At 36.4% G+C, this 22,977-nt stretch overlaps 2 protein-coding genes across 3 annotated transcripts in view; both read right to left on the bottom strand.

Moving 5' to 3' along the window:
* Positions 1 to 1,500: 1,500 nt before the first annotated feature.
* Positions 1,501 to 9,170, bottom strand: gpr17 (G protein-coupled receptor 17). The gene is made up of 2 exons (XM_051896965.1): positions 8,783 to 9,170; positions 1,501 to 4,136 (listed from the first exon to the last, which is right to left on the bottom strand). The coding sequence occupies exon 2, from the start codon at positions 4,126 to 4,128 to the stop codon at positions 3,109 to 3,111; it is 1,020 nt and encodes a 339-aa protein (XP_051752925.1). The 5' UTR covers positions 4,129 to 4,136; positions 8,783 to 9,170; the 3' UTR covers positions 1,501 to 3,108.
* A 798-nt stretch (positions 9,171 to 9,968) lies between these two features.
* LOC127514268 (unconventional myosin-VIIa) overlaps positions 9,969 to 22,977 on the bottom strand; it is a 29,288-nt gene continuing 16,279 nt past the window's right edge. The window contains exons 30-48 of one of the 2 annotated variants that reach the window (XM_051896962.1): positions 22,735 to 22,962; positions 21,699 to 21,866; positions 21,487 to 21,604; positions 20,257 to 20,383; positions 19,955 to 20,109; positions 19,657 to 19,838; positions 18,421 to 18,539; positions 18,177 to 18,331; positions 17,788 to 17,941; positions 15,832 to 15,987; positions 14,939 to 15,044; positions 13,430 to 13,543; positions 13,091 to 13,178; positions 12,848 to 12,954; positions 12,030 to 12,215; positions 11,803 to 11,919; positions 11,633 to 11,716; positions 11,347 to 11,466; positions 9,969 to 10,449 (exon numbers count right to left, since the gene is read on the bottom strand). In XM_051896962.1, the coding sequence (XP_051752922.1) occupies positions 10,360 to 10,449; positions 11,347 to 11,466; positions 11,633 to 11,716; positions 11,803 to 11,919; positions 12,030 to 12,215; positions 12,848 to 12,954; positions 13,091 to 13,178; positions 13,430 to 13,543; positions 14,939 to 15,044; positions 15,832 to 15,987; positions 17,788 to 17,941; positions 18,177 to 18,331; positions 18,421 to 18,539; positions 19,657 to 19,838; positions 19,955 to 20,109; positions 20,257 to 20,383; positions 21,487 to 21,604; positions 21,699 to 21,866; positions 22,735 to 22,962 (2,574 nt within the window). In that variant the 3' untranslated portion in view covers positions 9,969 to 10,359. Of the gene's footprint in view, positions 10,450 to 11,346; positions 11,467 to 11,632; positions 11,717 to 11,802; positions 11,920 to 12,029; positions 12,216 to 12,847; positions 12,958 to 13,090; positions 13,179 to 13,429; positions 13,544 to 14,938; positions 15,045 to 15,831; positions 15,988 to 17,787; positions 17,942 to 18,176; positions 18,332 to 18,420; positions 18,540 to 19,656; positions 19,839 to 19,954; positions 20,110 to 20,256; positions 20,384 to 21,486; positions 21,605 to 21,698; positions 21,867 to 22,734; positions 22,963 to 22,977 lie in introns of both variants that reach the window. The other variant, XM_051896961.1, reaches the window with a different exon arrangement.

Genomic DNA, 22,977 nt, shown 5'->3' with positions numbered 1-22,977 from the left:
TTATGCACTATGTACTCATCCATGTAGTGTATGAATTATATACATTTATTTTGTCATTAAACATCGGAGTTTCATCATATTGTTCTAAATCCTTTGTCGAACAACAAAAAAGAGACTTTAGGCTAGATGTTCAAGCTGCAATTTACCATGCAAATGCAAGATATAAAATGACATACAGCATCATTGACTTATCATGTTTGATTATACATAAACTTGAATGAGGTTTGAAAGCTACATGGGGAAAGAGATTGTCAGTAAATAACGTCTTAAATTTTGCATAGCATAAATTTGCATAGCTGCAGAAGTGGAAAAGAGAGTTTTGAGTAACACTTTATTTTACGGTGTCCTTGTTACACGTTACATAGTTAGTAATAACTATAAATTATGCATAATTACATGCAACTAAACCAATCCCCAATCCTAACCCTCTAGCAGGACAGGATTATTACACAGTGCTTAAATGCATACTTACATTGTAACACGGACACCATAAAATAAAGTGTAACTAAGTTTTGTTTTGTTGGTAACACTTTATTTTACAGTGTCCTTGTAACATGTAACATGTAGTTACTATAGTAGTAATAACTAAAAACTATGCATAATTACATGCAACTAACCCTAAACCAAACTTAATCCTAACCCTAACCCTATAGTAAGTACATGTAGTTAATTAATATTACTCAATACTTAAATGTATAATTACATCGTAATAAAGACACCTTAAAATAAAGTGTAACGGTTTTGTTTTTGTGATCATACTGCCAGGTATTAAACTTCCTGTTAAACTTCTTTTGAAAGGAGGTTTTCAAATTGAAATGTTTTTGTTTCATTTTGTTTTGTTTTTGTTTGTTTTGTTATGTGTTGTTTTGGGGATTGTACTTCCAGGTACTCTTGAGTAATCCTGAGTAATATACACTGTGCACACATTACAGTCCTCCCCTTCCTCTCTCTCTCTCACTCAGTGAAGATGCCATGTTACGTTAATGGACAGGAAACCTTGCACAAATATGAGGAAAGAGAAGCAAAGACAGAGAGAGACAGAAAGCGAGAAAGTCAGACAGAGAGAGAAAATAATCTGCTGACAGCTCAGAGTTTATGAGTCACATGATGTGAAAAGAGAACCTGAATAGTGCCACAGTCACTTCAGCCTGGTGGTTTCCATCTTGTGTGTTTCTCACATATGCACACTCAAATGTGGTTATATTCTACTGTCAATAAGAGCTCAGCAGTGACGGCCACAGTGTGGTGGGACAGAGCGTGTGCGATGCATATACTAGATACGTTTTCACAAGCCTATTGTCATTAGCTGCTGTCACATGTGATGATACTCAAATGTCAAGTGTTATAAAGACTAATTGGAACTGTATGAGATGTGACAATGTTCTTTGTCACTTTGGTGGCAGTGATGGTGAAAATGGGGGGAGGGGTGTATTGTAATTGTAATCACCAAAATGCATCTGATGCCTATATATATAAATAAACATTGATAACCATTTGAGGTTAAATTTATTTACATTTATTGAGTTGACTTAAATGCATTTACAAATTGATTCATGGGTGAATTTTACTTAAGAAATACAAAAAAAAAAAATTAATGATATAAGTATAATAACCACAAAAATAAAATATATATTACCATTACCATTGGTTACAGTAATTAAAATCATATAAATAAGGATGCATATCAACTTCGTCTGAACAAGTGAAAACAAAACCAGTATTTCATGCCATCAAAAAATCTGTAAATACCTTAAAACATTAAAAGGTACATTAAAAATATTAAATGAAGTGCACAAGCATCTAAATAGTCTAAGTAACAAATAGCTGTCAAGGAATGTAAATTGTAATATTCATTTCAACTCCTCACTGGTTTGTTACCCTTCGCACATTCTTACCACAGCTTGAGAGTGCTATAACCATGCAGAAAATCCCCCTGAGGAACGTTAAAAATTATTATAAAATGGTTAGTTCCTGTCCTTGATTTTGATTGGTCAATAGCTGTGTTTTATTCACGATAAAACACGACTATATCCGCTTCACCCAACAGTTCTGTATCACTACACAACACCTTTAGTACCACACATAGCAACGTAAACTGTATGTTCTCAATTGATATTGTTCATTGAAGCTTACTGTATTATGTAGAAGAGTGTTGTGAGAAAATAATCGAGTGAGATTTAGCATTTTCCTTCAGGTCAGTCCTATGTTCATAATAAAAAATCCGTTTAAATGTCCGATCAATCGTCTTGTCCTTTTAACATTTAAAGGGGTTTTCCAGTGACTGACAGCGCTAGTCAAAGCATTTGTCAGTTGCGTCTTGTTCCGTTTTCAAAACAATTACGTTTTTTCAATATAAAAGTCTTCGCTACTGACTGACACACTCATAAAGACTGTCTTTGCCGCCATCTAATGGCGTAATAATGTAACTTCTGTTGCTGTTCACAGTCAGTGACTATTTTTTTCTGGCGGAAAGAAGGTTTTTAGAAAAAGTTTACTTCATGAAAGTTGCATTGATACATATTTCTGGCTTTAATATTTGTATTGTGTGGTAACCGTTTTATAAAAGCAATAAGGTACTGGAGGCTAGTGCTATATCATGAATAAGTCACGGCTGAAGGGGTTGCAGCTAACACCGCCCTTCAGCCGTAACTTATTCACGATACAGCACAGCCTCTCGTACCTTATTGCTTACTTATAAGTGTTGTTTTGATACCAAATATGAAATTCATTAGCTTCACACTGATTTCATTAAGAATGTGCACTAAGGAAGTGCTTACAGTTTACAAAGAACGAGTCAAAGCATGTCATTAGCAAACAGGTAATATGCTAACAAAGACAACATTGATTTTTAAAAGGCAGCACACAGTCTTACACATAAGTTACGCCTTCTTGAAACTTGATGGAGTCTTATCTCAATTGTGATTTGACAACTGACTGATACATAACTTTCACTAGTACCGTCCCAAATAACTTTCACTTTAACATGCCCAAATCACGTGCTTGGTGATACATGAGGCTGTTTGAAGTTCCTGATCTTTAATTGACCATACATAATCAGGAAGTGTGGGCTGAATCACTTGAACTGATGAAAAATATTCAATGGCTCACTCAGAACTCAGACTTTGCGCTCATAGAGCTCTCATGTGTACCTTTCAGGTCCCCACTTGTAACGCCGGACCCCCCTGATTTGTCTCTGCAGAAAAGCCTGCGAACGCTTCCCCTGAACTTCTCAGCTGCAAACAGGTAGACCAGTGGATCCAAAGCCCCATTCATGCAGGTTAAAGAGGAAGTAAGACGGTTAGCCAGGGCTAGCCCTCTTTTGATTTGGCAGGATAGATCTGGGTGTCCGTAACCCAAGATGAAGGTCGCACGGCTTAAGTGATAGGGCAAAAAGCATACTATGTAGATGAGCATGACCAGACCGATCGTGCGTAGAGCTCGGAGTTTCAGCGCCGGCTCTAGCCTCGAACCTTTTCGCAGACTATGCACTATTAGCAGGTAGCAAGAAAGGGTGGCAATGAAAGGCGGCATGAAGGCTACGGCCAGGGAGACGAGAGCACGTCGTGAGGCCTTTTCTCTGTACAGCTGCAAGCATACAGTAGAGCCATTGACTTCTGCGGTCTGCTTGGTGACCAGTAGGGGCGCCATAGACACTATCACCAAAGCCCAAAGCGCAAAACTGGCAATGTGAGCGTAACGAGGGCGTCTGACCTTGAGAGAACGTACAGCGTGTACCACAGCAAGATATCTGTCACCTGCAACACAGGCCAGGAAGTACAAACTGGCATACATGTTGACATAAAAAAAGAAGCCTGCGAGACGGCAGGGGATTTCGCCAAATGGCCAATGTCCCCCCGTTAAATGATAAGTGGCCCTGAGAGGTAAAACAAAGATGTAAAACAGGTCAGCCACAGCAAGATGGAGCAGGAAGACATTGGCTGGAGAAGAGTTGCCTCTCTGGCGGGCGAAGATCCACAGGGCAAGGCTATTGCCGTTCAGTGCAAGAAGGAAAACTACGATGTAGTAGAATCCAAAGATCATATTCTCCACTGTATTGTCCACAGGTGGACAGCTCTCCATGGATCGATTGGGCAGCAAGGTGGGAAGTTCTGTAAGGGGGAACTCCATCTTTGTAACTGCAAAAACAGGAAAAGAAAAATTCATTTTAGTTTCAATTCATTTGTATAAAATAATTCTAACTTTTTTATTTAAATGTATGAATTTAAATAAATAATAAACTGAAAAAAAATCTATCTATCTATCTATCTATCTATCTATCTATCTAACTATCATCCATCCATCCATCCATCCATCCATCCATGGATTGCAGCAGATTTGCTAGTTCTTGCTATGAGATGTTACTCCACTCTTCCACCAAGGCACAAATAACTTTGTCCAGTTATTTTAAATTGTAATAATTCTTTTTTTTTTTTAATCAAATAAATGCAGCCTTGGTGAGGCTGCTTTCAAAAGCATTTTGAACAGTAGTTCAAAAAAATATTATTAGAATGATTTCTGAAGGATCACGTGACACTTAAAGGGATAGTTCACTCAAAAATGAAAATTCTGTCATCATACTCCCCCTAAAGTTGTTCCAAACCTGTATACATTTCTTTGTTCTGCTGTACACGAAGGAAGATATTGTAAGAATGTTTGTAACCAAGCAGATCTCACCCCATATTGACTACCATAGTATTCGGGGAAAAATACTATGGTCGTCAATAGGGGGCGAGATCTGCTTGGTTAGCAATAAATTACATTTTAAAATATTAATATATTAAAATAGAAAGCAGTTATTTTAAATTCTAATAATAATAATTCACCATTCATTTTTTTTACTGCATATTTGATCAAATTATTTCAAAATCATTTTGAACGGTAGTTCAATGTAAAATATAAAATTAAATAAACCTTATCTATATAATTAAATAAATAATTTCTTCTGCTCTAGTGGAGCATTCCAAATCTTTGAATTTCATATTTATACGCCAATTGCACTAGAGTATAAAATAACATTTCTCACTATTTTTAAATAAAAAAATAAAAATGAAACTTTATTATAATAATTATTATTAATTCATTTATTTCTTTATTTGAGCAGCTGAAATGGTGCCCCTTATAGAGCTGGCAGACTGGCTAATTTTCATATAGGGAGTGGCAGCCATGCTAACTATAAATTATTTATTAAGATTTCTACAAGAAACATCAAAAACTGATAGATCAATAAAAATGCACATTTGGTGCACACTTCCATCTAACTCAACCTATGGCACATTTAAGCTTTTCATTTTTGCTATAAGAAATCAAAATGTATTAAAAACTGAGAAAAGAAAAGAGCAGTTTACATCTGCCTTGGGAATGTGTTTCCAAACTCCCCTGTCATCAAAACATGTTTACAAAAATGGAGCAAAGGACACACCAGTGATACACCAAGTAACACTTTTTAGTACAGCCGCAGTAAATATTTATCCTCCATAATTTGAGTAGTGAGGGAGGGAGTGTTACAGCTGTCTGGCTGTTTGGCAGCAATTCAGCTACTTGGATATCTGTGTGTCTCGGAGTCAGGAGCAGATGTCCCTGCAGGGCTATTGCACCTCCGCACACGCTGCATGAAGGTGCTAGTGCATCCGGTGGCCACACCTTTGTCATGAGACCCCAGAGTCACTCCCAGCTATCTGCTTACAGTCTGACCCAGCTGTCCTCATGGCATTCTTGTTTGTCAAATCATTGGCGTGTACATAGAGCAGCTTGCTTCACATTCAATGAGCAAGCTCAAACAGTTGCTCTATTAATAATCAGGCCAAATGAAGCATCTGCAGGGATGAGATGAAAACCTTTTTAAGAAAGGTTCAAAGTATAGGTTAGTACTTAAGCTATAGCTGGCAATATGGATTTTTTTTTTTAAAATCTGGTTGAGTATGAATATTGCATATGGTTGATGTTTCAATAAATTTATAGGATTTATAGTTAAAGGGTGAATGAATTTTTTGTCAGGATCTATTTAAAAATGCATTTCATATCATACGATGAATTACAATGACTTAAAGAGTTAGTTCACCCAAAAATTAAAATTCTGTAATTAATTACTCACCGCGAGAACAAACCTCTTCCGGAAGCTCAAACATGCTGTGCAACACACGAGAATGAACCTTATTGGTTACACAGCACATGACGTTTGAGCTTCCAGAAGAGGTTTGTTCTCGCGCGTCATTCATGTTCAGTTGAGCTTCTGTTTATGTTCGCTGAACAATGTTTATGTGAATAAAAGCCTAAATTAAGGCTATGTCTACGTTAATCTGAAGACATTTAAAACTAAAATTACTAAAAGCTCACGAGATGATGCAGAGAGAGCAGATATAATAAAATTCACATGCTGTCTGGAACAATTATTTTATCAGCATATGATCACATCATTCACTGTTGCGTCCAGGTTACACCCAAACTCGCATGGTTTAAAACACAACTTTCATCATGTTTTGCAGAGCAGGACAACAAATATTAGTAAATTCTCTGTCATCTTTGCAGGAATGTAATACGAAGATTCTATAAAGGAGCAGTGTTACAGTAAATAGCAGCCACAAAAATGCAGGCTCGGTAAAGGTTCTGGGTATAACTATAGATATCCATACAATATGTGTCACATGACTAAACATGCGTCATTGTTTTCAAATACGTCCATTTTCAACATCCACACTACAACGTGAAAACGGAAATTTATCCACTTTGGGAAGTGTTTTCAAAAAGCTCAGTTTTCCTTGACAAAAACGCTGTCTAAGTGTGGACAGAAGGAAAGATGCGTTTTCAAATGAAAACGTATTAGTGTGGACATGGCCTAAATCTGTTCATCATAAAAAGCGATCGCGGCTCTTCAGAAAATTTGGACTAAACCACTCAATTCATATGGATTAGTTTTGCGATCTCTTTATGAACTTTTTGAAGCATCAAATTGGTCATGTAGCTGTCTGGAGGGACAGAAAGCTCTCAGATTTCAACAAAAAGATCTTCGTTTGTATTCCGAAGATGAACGTAAGTCTTAAGGGTGTGGAACGACATGAGGGTCAGTAATTAATGACAGAACTTTCATTTTTGGGTGAACTAACACTTTAATAGGCTACACATGTTCAACGATGTTTTTAATTTCTGAATTAAAATGAATTGGGGTGCATACGGTCACAATTGTCTTAATATCACAATTAAGAAAATAAGCCTTATTAGGAAATCCTTGAGAAAAAAATTCTGAGAACAATATTTGAACAAATCTGCTTTACTGCTTAAAAAAAAAGAAAATGATTATAACGATAAATTGTTCTTTGACTTAGTCCAAATGCAAGGTCAGGGTTTGATTTAAAGATAATATTTAAAATATAGAGTGGACCTGCTGAATTTATAAATACCAGAAATTTTTTACTGAAAGGAAAACAAATTCATATTATACTTGAGTTCCACACCCTTTGGAACACTTAAATGTAGCTTTTTCCATTTCAATTATGTGCAAAAAATCTGCTACCAAAACATTTTACAATAACCTCTCACTGGAGTTGTAATAATAGGGAGACACTTTATCAATATTTTCAGAACAGTACAGACAAACACAAAGTGGGTGTGTATAGTACAAAGGATTGTCTCAAGGTCCTGCTTTAGGAAAGTGCATTTGTAACTGAGGAGGAGGAAAATCCTCAAGTCCCAGTACATGCCAAACCCTCAAGTAATTTAAACAGATAAAAGTAGAGTACTACAAAACAAAAAGCTGTCCTTAACTGGAGCTTAGAGACAAAAAGGCGTGATTGCGATTGAGAAATCCAGATGTTAATAGATGGCTCTGGTAGTTTTCTGGTGTGTGATTTCAAACTATACTGTGTGGTCCAGGAAAAACACATTTTTTCAGATATAAAATATGAGAATTTCCAATGAAAAACTTTAGTCCAGCAGCACCAGTCCAAGTGTTCTGTGGTTGCTCCAAAACCGAAAGCCTTGCAGCACAAGGCACCTCCACAGGCTGCCAACAATACAAAATCACTTTTGTGTTAAAGAAATAAGTGGGGGTCAAGCTGGGGTTGCAATGTGACACTAATACTCGTATACTACATCCACAAAAGAAGCAGAAGTAATCACAGGCATGAGGCGCACTGCAGATTAACTAAAGCTAAACTGCAACTCAATGTGGACCAACATGCTTACAGAAACTCAAGGTGAAACACAGCTATAGGAAACCCTTCTTTTTTTTTTTTACTTTTTTTTTACAATATTACACAATTACAGTATTACACAAACACATGAAATATGACCACATGAAAGCAAATGCAGTACATTTCCTTTTACATTTTTTTATCTGATCCCCTGAAGTGATTTTGACTGATTTTTCTTGGCAGTGACCTTTTAGGGACTTTATACCATCTAACCAAAATAAACTTACCTTAGAATAAATAAAATTGCCTAGATTAAGTCTACTATGAACATACTCTCTCTCTAAAAAAAAAAAAAAAAAAAAAATACATTTAAACTAGGAAAACGCATAGTAATTCTATAAAAATATAAAATACATTAAAAAAAATTAATTGTTTAAAATGCATGCACTTAGACTGGAAAAGCACAATATAGTAATTCTATAAAAATAGTAATAAAAAAAAAAAAAGAAGAAGTACATCAAATAAATAGTTTAAATGCCTTGCACTTCAACTAGGAAAACATTATAGTCATTCTATAAAAAAAAAACTGAACTAGACAGCAGATACTGAGAGAAAGTATGAAGTCTATAAAAGAATGAAGTCTATGAGAGACTCACCAGAGTGTTGATCCCTCAACAGCTCATGCAGTAGTGAAGGAGTTGAGTAGAGCAAAGGAGAGGGAGTTCTGCTGCCTGGACGTTCTTACAGCTGGCTGAAAAACCAAAGCAAACCAGCAGCTTCTATTCGGAGGCAGTGGAGTTTAATAGAGTTGAGACTCTACTCTCTTAGGCTGAGCTGTATTTGAGATACGACTGTGGCTCTTTTTGTGTAGCCAACAAATTTGATCACAAAAACGCAGTTCGCGATGGGAAGGCTCTAATGTGACCCTTGACCTCAGCCTTTCTTTGCAATGCTATTTTCTTCTGAGGGCCACTTGTGCGCTCCACAATAACCCGAGTCAGAAGGAGCGGCACATTTCGACAGGGAAAGAATAATGGCATGCCTCGGTCCCAATGTGGAGCCGGTGGGGTACCATGGGAACGGGGACTTGCGTGCCTTTAGGTTAGAAACCCCCCTGAACCCCTCCCCCTTCCTTCAACTATATCAATAAACAGAAGATGAACTGAGCATTTAATGGGACAGTTTATGAATAAAGACAAGAGGTTATCCATTGCGGACTGTTGAATGCCAGACAGACGAGGCCCCTTGGAACTCAGAGAATGAGTGAGAAAAAATTTGAGCAGAAAACACAAGGGCAAGAGGGACAGAGAATAACAGACTGGGCTCCTTGTTCTTTGGGTCCCTGCTGTGGACTGTTGGGGCATCATACACTGGGACAGCGGAGAGCAGAAATAAGACCATGTGATCCTCAGACAGATGTGGAGCCCCCAAGCAAGCAGCGAGAGCTATAATCTGTCTTTCATTCTGGGAGATCACAGCTGTGTAGGACACACATCATCTCTTTTTCTTCTGTTTGGGCCAGTCTTCAACGATATGCTAATATAGTTCACTTTACTGAATGCATCCACTATTTAGTTTACCAGAATAGGCTAAATAATATAGTGCCAAGTCTTAATTGGGACGTCTCCAAGTCTCATTATATGCTGCCCCTCGAGACTTTGTTGCCCTGGGGCAAAACACAGTGTAGCATGACTGTTAACCAGAGAAGAACTCGTCTTCTGTCAGATTCAAGAGCTAAAACAGTTTGTTTTTAAACATGACAAAACAACACAAGCAACAGGCTGATGTAATTCCATTTTTGAACCAACACCCAGAAGACATCTGTGCCTCTATGGTGAGAAATAAAAATGTACAATGGTGCGAGTTATGCCTCATAGTCATTTATTTGACAATTTTACTTAAAAAAAAAAAAAAAAAAAAAAAACTTGAAATACATCAAAAACATAGTATGATTTAAAGACCATAATGATTTATTTATATCATTAAATATTAGTGAACCGGTAAACAAACTGAAATTACAGTCTTCTTCACATATTCTGACATCATTTTAAGAAAAAATAGGCACATCACACATTGTGCAAGATATAGCATATCACATTGAAAAATAAAATCAGACAAATATTCAGTTGGATAAATTAATAAACAGAGTATTTCTCATTGGCTATGTTTTTCAAAGATGTGATTGTGTGCCCTTAAAGAAAGGTAGAGTAAACTCATTGCTGTTCTGTTATCTTTAGTCATAATGTTGATTTCGTCTTTGTCCTTTCCTCTCATTAAGATACATGTTGACGTAGGAAGTCAGCAGGTCGTCCATTTTATAGCCCTAATGAACACAGAATTCAGTTATTTTGAGATCTGAAAAATTAATAATATGGCAGACAATGGGCCCTATTTTAACAATCTAAGCGCATGGTCTAAAGCGCACGGCGCAAGTGCACTTAGGGTGTGTTCGAATCCACTTTTGCTAGTTTAACAACCGAAAAAACAGTCTGCGTGCCAGGCGCATGGTCTGAAAGGGTTGTCCCTATTCTCTTAATGAGTAATGGGTGCGTTTTGGGCGTAACGTGAAATAAACCAATCAGAGTTTCATCTCCCGTTCACTTTAAAAGCCAGTTGCATTTGCGCCATGGCGGATTCGCTATTTACATGGTGGAATTTGCAAGCGGAAAAACTGAATGCTTCTCTAGCGAGTAAACAGATCTGCGCGAGGTTAAAGCGCGCGAGCAGACCATCTAAGGGACAAGCCGGATTCCACCAAAGCATTTTTATCTTTATGCACACAATAATAGTCTTTTACATTGTAATCCTTTTATTTTTAATATTTGGCATGTTTGTGTGCTGCTGTGCGTCCCTGTGTGTGTAACGAGCAGAGTGTATGTGCGTTGTGCACCCACATATAGGCGCATATTACTAACGCACTCCTTAAATAACAAAACAAATATTGCACCATTGACTTTAGACCAGGTTTAGTTGGTCAATGGCGCAGTCTATTTCAGTTGCCTCAAAATAGCAATGCGCCTGAACACAACTCGTTTTCAAATCAGCACGGCCATGGGCGCCCAAATGGGCGTAAATGCATTTGATATTTAAACAACGTGGCACAGGAGGTGAAAATGGTAACTGTGTTAGGCTGAAACTAGCAAAAAACACTTGCGTCATGCCTGGCGTATAATAGGGCCCAATTTCTTTGGCTGGAGTAAGCAACATCTTTGTCACTTACCAGGGAAGTTTCACACAGGATTTTGTTCCCTTTCACAAGGTTTCCTACAGTCATGTGGAAGTATGTGCTTCCACTGCACCAGTTTGCAATCTTGTTGTATGGATGCACAGCCAGAATGTCCTTAAATAGAAGTAGAATTCAATTAGTCCAACAAAAATCAAAGCTGGAGACAGAATTATTTACTTTCAAGCTTACAGGGATGTAGATTTTACCACTCATCTGAGTTCTTACATAATTTTTCTTTAGAAGAAAATGCTTGTTTAAAAGACTTATCAGTTGATGATACCTTTGTTTTGGGGTGAATGATAGTGACGCCCTGTTTACTGATGGCAATCCTCACGATGTCAGGGAAATTGGGCTCTGATGTTTGCTGTAATATCAAGCATCGTCTTATACACAGTTTTTAAAAGCAATATTAGCAAAATTATTATTGTGGTGCAGACTCAAATTGCTTACTTTCACATCAAAAAAGGCACAGCCAAATGTAGGCCATTTATAGACTATCTTCAAAAAGCCAACCACTGCCTGTTCTGCAGTCGTGCCCGCTTGCTTATTGTACGCAGCAGAAATGTGCTGTTGAGGAATGTTTGTGAACAAGAAACACTTTAGAAACATAATATTACATATACGCTGGATTCATTCTTAAATATAAATGCTTAGAAGAGCAGTGTACTGGAACTGACCTTCTTCCATTCATCAGCAGACATGGCTTTAAGCTGGTCATTAGGCACCAGGTCTTTCAGCATCCTAGGAATCATGGGAACCTGCGTTTTATCATTGTCCACTTTCACCCTGAACAGGAGAGCGCCGAGCGCCACCATTTCTTCTTTGGTACAACGATGATAACCTCTCAAGTATTTCGGCAACTCCTAAATAGTGTGAGAAAAGGGAAAAATATAATATACACTACCGATCAAAAGTTTGGGGTCGGTAAGATTTTTTCATGTTTTTGAAAGTCTCTTATGCTCACCTAGGCTGCATTTATTTGATCAAAAATACAATTTAAATAGTAATATTGTGAAATATTAATACAATATTAACATTTTCTATTTTAATACATTTTAAAAATGTATCGATAGACTGAATTTTCCGCAGCCATTACTCCAGTCTTCAGTGTCACATGATCCTTCAGAAATCATTGTAATATGCTAATTTGGTGCTCAACAAACATTTATTATTATAATCAATGTTGAAAACAGTTGTGCTGCTTAATTTATTTGTGGAAACCATGACATATTTTCAGAATTGTTTAATGAATAGAAAGTTCAAAAGAACAGCATTTATTTGAAACAGAAATCTTTTGTAACATTATAAATGTATTTACTGTTTCTTTTGATCAATTTAATGCATCCTTGCTGAATAAATGTATTAAAAAAAATCTTACTGACCCAAAACTTTTGAATGTTACTGTACTTTATAAAGTTACCAATATAAAGTTCTTTCAAGAGAGCTACATGGGAATTTTTCCATACATTATTAAGATGGCACAGACTGCCAGTACCTGTGGGTAATGGAAGATGAGATCTGCCTCCACATCTTTTCCAGGGCTAATGTTGAACCATAGTTTTCTCATAAAGAAAACAGTGTAAGCCACATTCACTGGACCGCCTGCTGTTTAAAACAGTGTCAGCAAAGTCATTAGTTTTGAATTTGACTTTGTAACTATAGTGACTGACTGGTGAATAACTTAATCCACGATCTAGAGAAAACACCTAATAAAGGTTCCACCTAAATTGAAACTCACCCTGATTTACTCTCTTAGCTCTCTTGGACCAATCAGTAATCTGTCTCAGGCTGTCAAAGAAGTAGTCGGTTTCATTCAGACTCAGAACCTGACAGAAAGAGAATGACAGATTAACTTACAGACAAAAGCATGTGTGCAATGAATTAGTAAAACAACATGGGATCGTTGGCAGGGACGTGAGCATCGTAGACAGAGGGGGGCATGTGTCACCCAATAATCAGATAGAGATTTAACAATATGTGTTTTAATAACCAGTTCTTAAACCATTGGTTTAAGATTTTGAATATGAGGTTACAGCCATGGCTGTTAGTTATAAATCATGGTAGCCTAGGTACAAACCTTATCAGGAGTTTTCACGAAGATGCTAAAGCCATCAGCTGAGGACAGCATGAGTTTCATAGCAATGGTCTGGACCAGGTCTTTTATCTTGGTGTTGGTTGCCACCTCAAAAACCTGTGCAGAAGGACAAAAAAAAAAAAGTTTCATGGACACTGGATTGATTTAATGAATAAGATGCATGACTTGCATTGGCAGCAAATTCACTGTAGATTTCATGTTTATTCAACTGCTATTATTTTCACCATTTTGAACAGTACAAGAATTATTGTGGCGCAAAATACTAGCACAGGGCTCAAAAACAAAACAACCAAAATTTAAAAAAATGTAAAAGGACAAAACCCACTAGTCATTTTGAGAGAGTCTTAGGCCAGTTGACAGAACAGTCACTTACTATTTTGGGCCAGTGCTGCGTTGCCACTGAAAATGTTACATTTATTTATCTTGTATATCTACTTTCAAACTTAAACGTTGAGTTTTGGTGATGTAGTCCACATGGTTGTCCCCAAAATAATGTTATCTAGCTGACTTACATACACAAGGCTTTGTTGAAAATGCAAAAAAATTAGTCCTGAAAGCTTCGGTCAGAATGTGTTGAAAATGACAAACCAATCAGGAATGTTTTGCATTGTATGCCATTGTTTTACAGCAAAAGAGTGTTAAAGGATTAGTTCACTTCGGAATTCAAATTTCCTGATAATTTACTCACCCCCATGTCATCCAAGATGTTTATGTCTTTCTTTCTTCAGCTGAAAAGAAATTAAGGTTTTTGAGGAAAACATTCCAGGATTTTTCTCCATATAATGGACTTCAACGGCTACCAACGGGCTGAAGGTCCAAATTGCAGTTTCAGTGCAGCTTCAAAGGACTCTACACAATCCCAGACGAGGAATGAGGGTCTTATCTAGACAAACAATCGGCCATTTTCTAAAAAAATTGCTTTTCGCCCGCGGTACTTCCGCCTATGTCATGCGTGACCTTTCCAACGTGATTACGTAATGCGTGGCGCATCGCAGAGCTAGTGCAAGACGAGCATTTGTGGTATATATATATATATATATATTTTTTTTTTTTAGAAAATTACCGATCGTTTCACTAGACAAGACCCTTATTCCTAGGCTGGGATCATGTAGAGCCCTTTGAAGCTGCATTTAAACTGCAATTTAGACCTTCAACCTGTTGGTAGCTGTTGGAAGTCCACTATATGGAGAAAAATCCTGTTTTCCACAAAAACCATAATTTCTTTTTGACTGAAGAAAGAAAGACATAAACATCTTGGATGACATGGGGGTCAGTAAATTATCAGAAAATTTGAATTCTGAAGTGAACTAATCCTTCAATGAATTTTTGTAGTTACATTACAGCTGCAATTTCTACCTTGTTGCAATATTTTTATAATTAATAATACACATTTTTAATAATAATTTCACAAAAATTGTGTAAATAAAATGTATTGATAAATACAAATATAATATAATTTAATAGAAAATATACATATATATGTTGTGTTACCTCTTGACTGTCATTGGGGAACTGAATTTTGTGGAAGATCTTGGTGCTGTTCTGCTGAATTGCTTCAACCTCTACCTGGTGAGGTGGGAGCTTTCTGGGCTCCATTCTAGCACAGAAACAATGACAAATGTTTTCTTATACACAGTAAACATATGGCTGTTATATTATCACACCAAATCAACAATGCAATTTTCCTCATCTGCGACCCAGCTTGTGGACTAACTACAGGGTTACAGTAGTGTCCCAAAAGTCTTTGAACAGCTGCCATGGCAGATGAAGCCGCTGTAAATTCTGTACTATCCCATCACTTTCCTGGCATTGGCTCCAGTCTGGCAAAGGCTAGCATGCTAATAAAAGAAGAGGTGTTTCTGTGCTAATAGGCATACAGTGTGTGATTTTAAAACTGAATTACAAGGATCCAACACCAATAATCATCAACATCATATGTCAATGATCCATTTTGAACAAGGAAATAAGACAAGCTGGTTTTCAACATGCTAAACTACCAGCATCTGCTATAGGTTGTTTATCTCTGCCTGCTTTACAGTATATCAGTGCAGTAACATAACACACATGCTGTATGAGACGAGCTCCAAAAGGTTATGGCTCCAAGGTAAGCCAGCCAAAGTTCAAAGAGTAAGAACAATACAAGCATTATGCTCATAAGCTTTTATACAGAGATTAACAGTGACTTAAACATTAGCTTTTAGTGATTCTATAACTGAACTCACATGATATGAAACTTCCAATTCATTTAAACTTTAAAGTCTGTTTATTCATTGTATTTCCTCTTGTTCTTCTACCCACAATGCAATATGATCACATTTGTAATGATAAAAGTTTGGGTTAAAATTAAACATGGTTAAGCATATGTCTTCGAATGCTGGCCATACCTCCGAACCGCTTGCAGTCTCTGGAGGCAGTCTGTGGCCAATGGCTCTCGTTTGCGTGTCTCGATGAAACGCTGGGCATGTTTCAGCAGAGCGTTACTGGGAGTGAAGAGACCACAGCACAGCCACAGCAGCTGCCAGCCCTGCTCCACACTGTACCTGATTCACAAACAACACTCGGAAATGTTAACTTACAATTATAATTTACCATTTGTTTATTATAAATTAATATAATCATGAACATAGCATCTGAAATGGCATATTTACATATAAATATGTAAATGTATATTTATATGTAAATATGGCATGTATATATGCCATATTTACATATAAATATGGCATATATCCATAAAAATGGCACATTTAACTGACTAATGTCTAGAAGTGGTTTAAAGTCAGCATGAAACGGAAGTTGCAACAGTCTATCTCAAACTGCCAAAGTCAAGTAATTTCAGTAAACAAGGCTTTGTTACATCATAAGTGTTTCGAATTTTCAATGGTTCACATGACTTAGGCAGTGCTCCGAACCACTGATTTGAAACAAAAGATTCGTAAAGCTTCGAAGCTTCATGAAGCAGTGTGTTGATATTGATATTGTTGAATAAAGTCATTATTTTGTTTTTTTTGGTGGACAAAAAGTATTCTCGTCGCTTCATAACATTAAGGTTGAACCACTGTAGTCACATGAACTGTTTTAAATATGTTTTTAGTAGCTTTCTGGGCATCTGAAAGTCTAAATACACTTGCTCTCAATGCAGGCCTCACGAGCCATCCTATTTCATCAAAAATATCTTAATTTGTGTTCCGAAGATGAACGAAGGTCTTACGGGTGTGGAACGACATGAGGGTGAGAAATTAATGAAAGAATTTTCATTTTTGGGTGAACTAACCCTTTAATTTCATAGTGATACAGCATTTTAGCACCTGAAACTGTGTAAATTATGATTGTTTGGTCCTGTGCTGGAAAGGAAATTGACTGGATCTCTTGGAACTTTAACTGTATTCCAGTAATCTAAAGCTTCTAGACTTAAGGCCATCTGAATCTAATATACTGCCAATTGTTAAGCATATCCAGAAAAGATGGTTAGGTATGAAATACAAAACAACATACAAAACAACACTACTGTAATCTATACTTCAAACCTAATTCTTAAATAATAAATGATCAAATTAAAAAAAGAAGAAGCTTATTAAAAAAATTGGTTCACTGAAGGATAGAAGTTAAAGGTTGAATAGTTTCCCTCACCGTTATAAAGGGCAAGTTGACTTTGGTTCAACTAAAATCCCAAAAGGAAAACTGTACAGAGCTCTTGTGAAACTGTGTCTGTCACATCTTTGTACAAATTTCAAAAGAGTTTATGATTTTTTTTAAGGAATTAATATTTCAATACTTTTATTTAGCAAGTATGCATTAAAAGGATCAAAAGTAACAGTAAAGACTGCTGTTCTTTTTAACTTTCTATTAAAATCATATCCTATCTATCATATCCTTAAAAAATATGCATCACAGTTTCTATCAAAATATTAAGCAGCACAACTGTTTTCAACTAATAATTATAAAAAGTATAAATAATAATAAGAAGAAATGCTGATTTGGTGGTCAAGAAAAGCTGATTTGGTGGTCAAGAAACATATTAGAATGATTTCTGAAGGATCATGTGACTGAGACTGGAATAATGGCTGCTGAAATTCAGCTTTGCCATCACAGGAATAAATTACATTTTACAATATATTAAAATAGAAAACAGTTATTTTAAATTGCAAAAATATTTTAAAATATTACTGTTTTTGCTGTTTTTTCTGATTAAATAAATGCAGCCTTGGTGAGCATATGAGACTTCTTTAAAAACATTTAAAAAAAAATACAAACCCCAAACTTTTGAATGACAGTGTACAGGCTTTCATTAGGCAAAATACAGTACAGTATTGACTTCTGTTTGAGCATGTAATGCTGTTTACCGGTTATTATTGCTGGTCATTTGTTTCATTATCTGGCAGTAAATCTCATCTCTGAGTTCCTCATTTCCTGTAGCTGGGCCAAAGATCTGGTCTGTGAGTTCCAGAGGGCTCTGAATCTGTCTGGTAGGGTAGTCACCCATATATTTCAGAATAGGTGCACACTACAAGTCAAGGAATCAGCACTTTCTTAGGCTTGTATCCTACCTGGATAACCAGGTTAGCTGGTAAATCTTACTCATGAACCAGTGCTTATACAACTCTACATCAAATTACAACAGTTGCCAAGTCATTTGGATATGTATCAGGCATATGGTAAAGTGTTAGCTACTACTGTGGAAATAAGCCATGTTCATAATAATAACAACTTAAATTTATGTGGCAAAGGATATCAGTGAAGGCCTGGCAGGCCTGTGGGCTTAAATCTGGATTGCCCACCAGTCTCTTCAGCAGGGGCTGTCTGATGGGTTCTCTGGAGTTTGCCCACAGCCTCTCAGGTGCTACATTCTTAGAGATCACCTGTCTGTTCACATCCTTGGTGGGCTGCCTGTGACAGTGACAGAAACAACATGGTGTTTGCTTCTGAAACACTTCAGAATGTAATGTCACAATGTGTTCAAACAGTGCTGCAAGTACCTGAAGTATTCAAGGGAGAACTCTTTGAGAGTTGAAGGAGCCACTCTTTCAGTGACGGTTCCTTTTGAAGTGTTGTCTATGATGGTCTTTCTCTGATCTGGGGACAAGCTGATCAGGCTCTATAAAAAAGAATACAAGGAGATTTTAGCAAAGCTTCTTTTTTCAAAGCCAACACGATCATATCCTCCTGGGACCCAGGAATAGACTTTTGTCCTCTGTAGTGGACATTATATTTTAGTGAATTTCTCCGACATCGTACAGTTTTAATTCTGGCTGTCCTGTAAAGAGCACATTCAGGGCTTTGCAGAGATACCAAATTTTTAGAGGTTTTGCCATGACAACAACAACTTCTTGGTCTTTAAATATGACTGAAAATGAAAATTAGCACTGTTATGGAAATATGATAATATTTTGTAATTATCATTTAAATTGGATTATTTTTTAAATTGTTTGTTATAAATCAACATCTCAGGAAAATGTTATGGGGTTTCTAATCAAAATATGACTTTCTGTTACAAAACAAGGCATTGATTTCATACATGACCTCTGTAGAGGACAACAAGACTTAAATCATGATTATCAGGCATTTTGGGAGACACAAGTGAATAGCGAAATAAATTATATATTAATATTCCGATTATTATTAGATATTATTATGAAAATGTTGCCAATTTTTACTCCCATTATTACACTTCTTTTTTCATTACATGTTGCTCCAAGAACACATTAATATGCAAATTAGATACAGTGTATAGATGCATTGTATTGAATGTGAAAATCCATGTATGGCCATTTAACCCACATAATGCATAAAGTAAAATGGTATATCGATTCATTCAGTTCTATCTTTCATAACATAGCTGAGAATCATCTTTTTACAAAATTTAGTTAAAAAAATCCTGAAACCTGAAAATTGATTGGTGAATAAAAAAAAATCCATTGTTTTTGCCTATACATGTAATTTATTGTCATTTTATTTTTTAAACAACTCAGTCCTGGTGTCCACTACAGAGGACATAGCATAAAATATGAATAAAATATAATTTTTCAAAAATGTTATTTTTCCATTGTTTTCTTATGCTCTAAACAATGTAATGATGTGAAACAAAATATTAAATTCAAAAACTTTTTTTTCTGGGTCCCAGGAGGATATTCCATAAATCAGCCCTTCACAGATCTAAAGTCCTTTTTTTAACTCAATTGGAAAGCATGAAAAATATATATTGAAGCTCTCACCAGGACTTCATTGGTCGGTTTCGTAAGAGTCGGAAGAATCAAGACAGCATCCGCAGGGACTGCACCGATTTCTCCAGTCCGCTCATTCTTACCCTTCAACCAGCCACGAGCAGCAGAAAACTCATCATCCTGAATGAGGTAGATGAGCTCTGCCCTCTTAAAGCTGAGAAATGTTGGATCATCTTGAAAAAAATCCAAACCATTTTTCATTAGACAACAAAAAAGTCAAATAACAGATGGTGATTTAAAACACAAAAAATATTTAGTGAAATGTATGCAGCTTATTGTCTCTTCTGACCTTGTCTGTTAACCTCCTGTAGGGCCACAGCAAATTGTGAACGTTGTAAGAGGCCTGCCAGAAACATGGCTACCAGATCAGAGATGTCGACGGCCACAATTGCACTCAGTGTGAAGTCTCCTTTCAGAGTCAGCAAACACACACACTTCCTTTCTCTGGAGGTGGACGGGGCAGGAGGAATTCAGGGAATTTACAAATGAAAGTTATCACTCATTTTTATTTAATTAAAAAATATAATATTTTAATATTGTAAATGGCAACATTATACAAGCCCATCAAACATGAACTGGTGTCCAGCCCACCTAACAGTGTTGACCCCGGTGAGCTCTGGGTAAGACAGCACCAGAAGAGTCTTTTCTCGTTCATCTAGGAATGTTATTCCTATTGAATTTATGGCAAGGATAAACTTTTTCTTTGGTAGAGGAGGACCTGAATATTGAAATGAAACAAATCTAATCTCATTCATCAAATTATATAAAAGCTATTCTTGTGCATTAGTTGTGGAATTTATCTAATTTGCAACGTACACTACCATTCAAAAGTTTGAGGTTGCAATGCTGCATATATATTATGAAATACTACCACAATTTAAAAGAACTTTTCTATTTGAAAATATTATAAAATATAATGTATTGTTGTAATGGCAAAGCTGAATTTTCAGCAGCCATTTCTCCAGTCTTCAGTGTCACATGATCCTTCAGAAATCATTCTAATATGCTGATTTGATGATCATTATCAATGGTGAAAAGAGTTGTGTTGCTTAATATATTTGTGGAAACTATGATTTGATGAGAAAGTATTTATTTGAAACAAATCTTTTATATAATAATTTTTTTTATAGCTAAAGAAAGTATAGCGATAGATGCTATTTACACTAAGGGAAAATAGTAATATTTTCTTTGCACAAAGTGTAAATAATTGTTAGATGTTATTTATACTTAGTGCAAATAGTGGCAGATACTATTTGTGTACTGTAGTATATTAAAAAACAGTATGCAATAATAACATATTCAGTGCATATGATTATATTTATTAAAATCATAAATGGATGTTTCCTTATCAGCACATTACTTGTACTTGACATTACCTCTCTTATACCTAGTCCTAACCCTACCCGTTAAACACTTTATTCCACTATTAAATACCCGTTACGCACTTTATTTACACTTTTCAAATATTTTCTTCATTTTTATTTAAAATAAAAGTTACTCCGAGCTGATATGCGATGGGAAAAGGGAGAAGAATGAGTCTGATAAAAAGCGGATTCGAAATCGGGGTCAGTGGCGTCAAAACCTAACGCCACCCACTGTCCACGCCACTGATTCTGTTGTCAGCAGGATTTCTTTTGTAATTTTGTCTGGCTCACTCAGATAATGGTGGGCGGAGTTAGTTTAAATAGCCTCTGCCAACAAGGCAGGCTATTTGCACTTGGTGTAAATAGACACTCTGATTAAAAAAAAAAAAAAATCTTACTGACCCCAAACTTTTGAAAGCTAGTGTATGTAATACTGATCTTAGTATCCAATGCGTACCAGATAACTTGGCAACTTCAAAAAACTTGGAAAAGAACATGGGCCACTTTTGACGAGCATAGTCAACCACCTCTGCTTTCACTTTATCAGACTTGGTCCGAGAGTTTATGAATGGGCCCTAGTAGAAAGAGACAAATGCTTGTGACATACTAGAGGAAAGCTTCTTTTTTTATTATTTTAACATAAGCAGCAAAATAAAAAAAAATCTGTACTTGTGCATGTGCTGTGTTGACCATCTGGATCCACTTGTCTTCTGACTTGGCCTCCAGTAGTTTGGAGTTAATGCACTCCTTAACTACAGTCCTAGTATTCTCCATACTGTTGTCTGATCCATACTGCACAAAGAAGTGCTTTGCGGCAAGTGCAACATAGTCTTCCTCCTGATAGAAACACAAGGGCGAAATACCATGGAATGAATGACACAACATGGTCACCTCATGGGGCCACCATGTTGAGATCATATGATCAGCAAAGAACTACTCGTTGTATCCCAGTAACCCGCTTTATCTGACAATTTCAAAGAATTTAAAAGACACTTGATATTTAGTAATATTATCAATTTGACTGCACTGACACTATTGGATGGATTGAGCTGAACTTACTTGAGATGAATAACGATACTATTATCTTCTGTAGAGCTTAGTTGAACTGAGTTTGCTTCATAACTAATGAGCTTTGCAACATTTGCACTGTTATTGATCTAAACTGAATCAACATTGAACTAAAATGAGCTGAATAATGACACTACTGTCTTTTTAGAGCTGCTTTACAGCTCAAATTGTATTGGTTTCATAACTGAAGGACTTTGCAACATTAATACTGTTTATTACTGTGAAGCTGATTTGAAATCATCTGTACTGTATAAAGTTCAATATAAATAAATGTGACTTGCTCCCACTGGATAAAGTAATCATGGATGACAGTGAATAAAACAATTCTACAATTGAATTGGTAAAAGAAATACAATTGCATTTGCTTGATGCTGGATCCACACCATTAGGTGTCAGTAAATTGGCTTAGACAGCATAAAACATTAATATCATAACTGATTACAGTCCTGTTTTTGTCCATATACTTATTGTAGTAATTACAATAACTAGGTACTAGTCCTGAACCTAACCCTAAACCTAATCTTAACCTATGTAGTAACCTTATATTATTCAGTACTTTCTTGGCAAGTACACTGTAATTGAAAGTACACATACTGTAAAATAAAGTGCAACCCAAAAAAAATGATCTCAAGCATACCTTCTCACACTGGTACTCTCCATATTTCAGGCCTCTGATGACCTGTCTGTAGATAAGATCTGTGCTGACATTATCATGGCTGCAGTCATGCCAAGGTGTGAAGATCTCTTTACGGAAGTAGAGACGCCAGGGGGCGTGTTGCTCCTGCCCACCCTTCCTCTTCACTTCCTGTTCACACTGAGAGATGGCATCCATCACATGCTCACGGCCACCACCTAAAGACCACACCTAGAAAGAGAGAGT

Source organism: Ctenopharyngodon idella, chromosome 6 (assembly GCF_019924925.1).
Source record: "Ctenopharyngodon idella isolate HZGC_01 chromosome 6, HZGC01, whole genome shotgun sequence".
Lineage (NCBI taxonomy): Eukaryota > Metazoa > Chordata > Actinopteri > Cypriniformes > Xenocyprididae > Ctenopharyngodon > Ctenopharyngodon idella.
The sequence above is the reverse complement of the archived record's forward strand: the minus strand, read 5'-3'. Positions and strand labels throughout refer to the sequence as shown.

What these genes read in the sequence shown, in the direction of transcription:
- gpr17 (XM_051896965.1), bottom strand. Translation starts at nt 4,128, where the DNA reads ATGGAGTTCCCCCTTACAGAACTTCCCACCTTGCTGCCCAATCGATCC.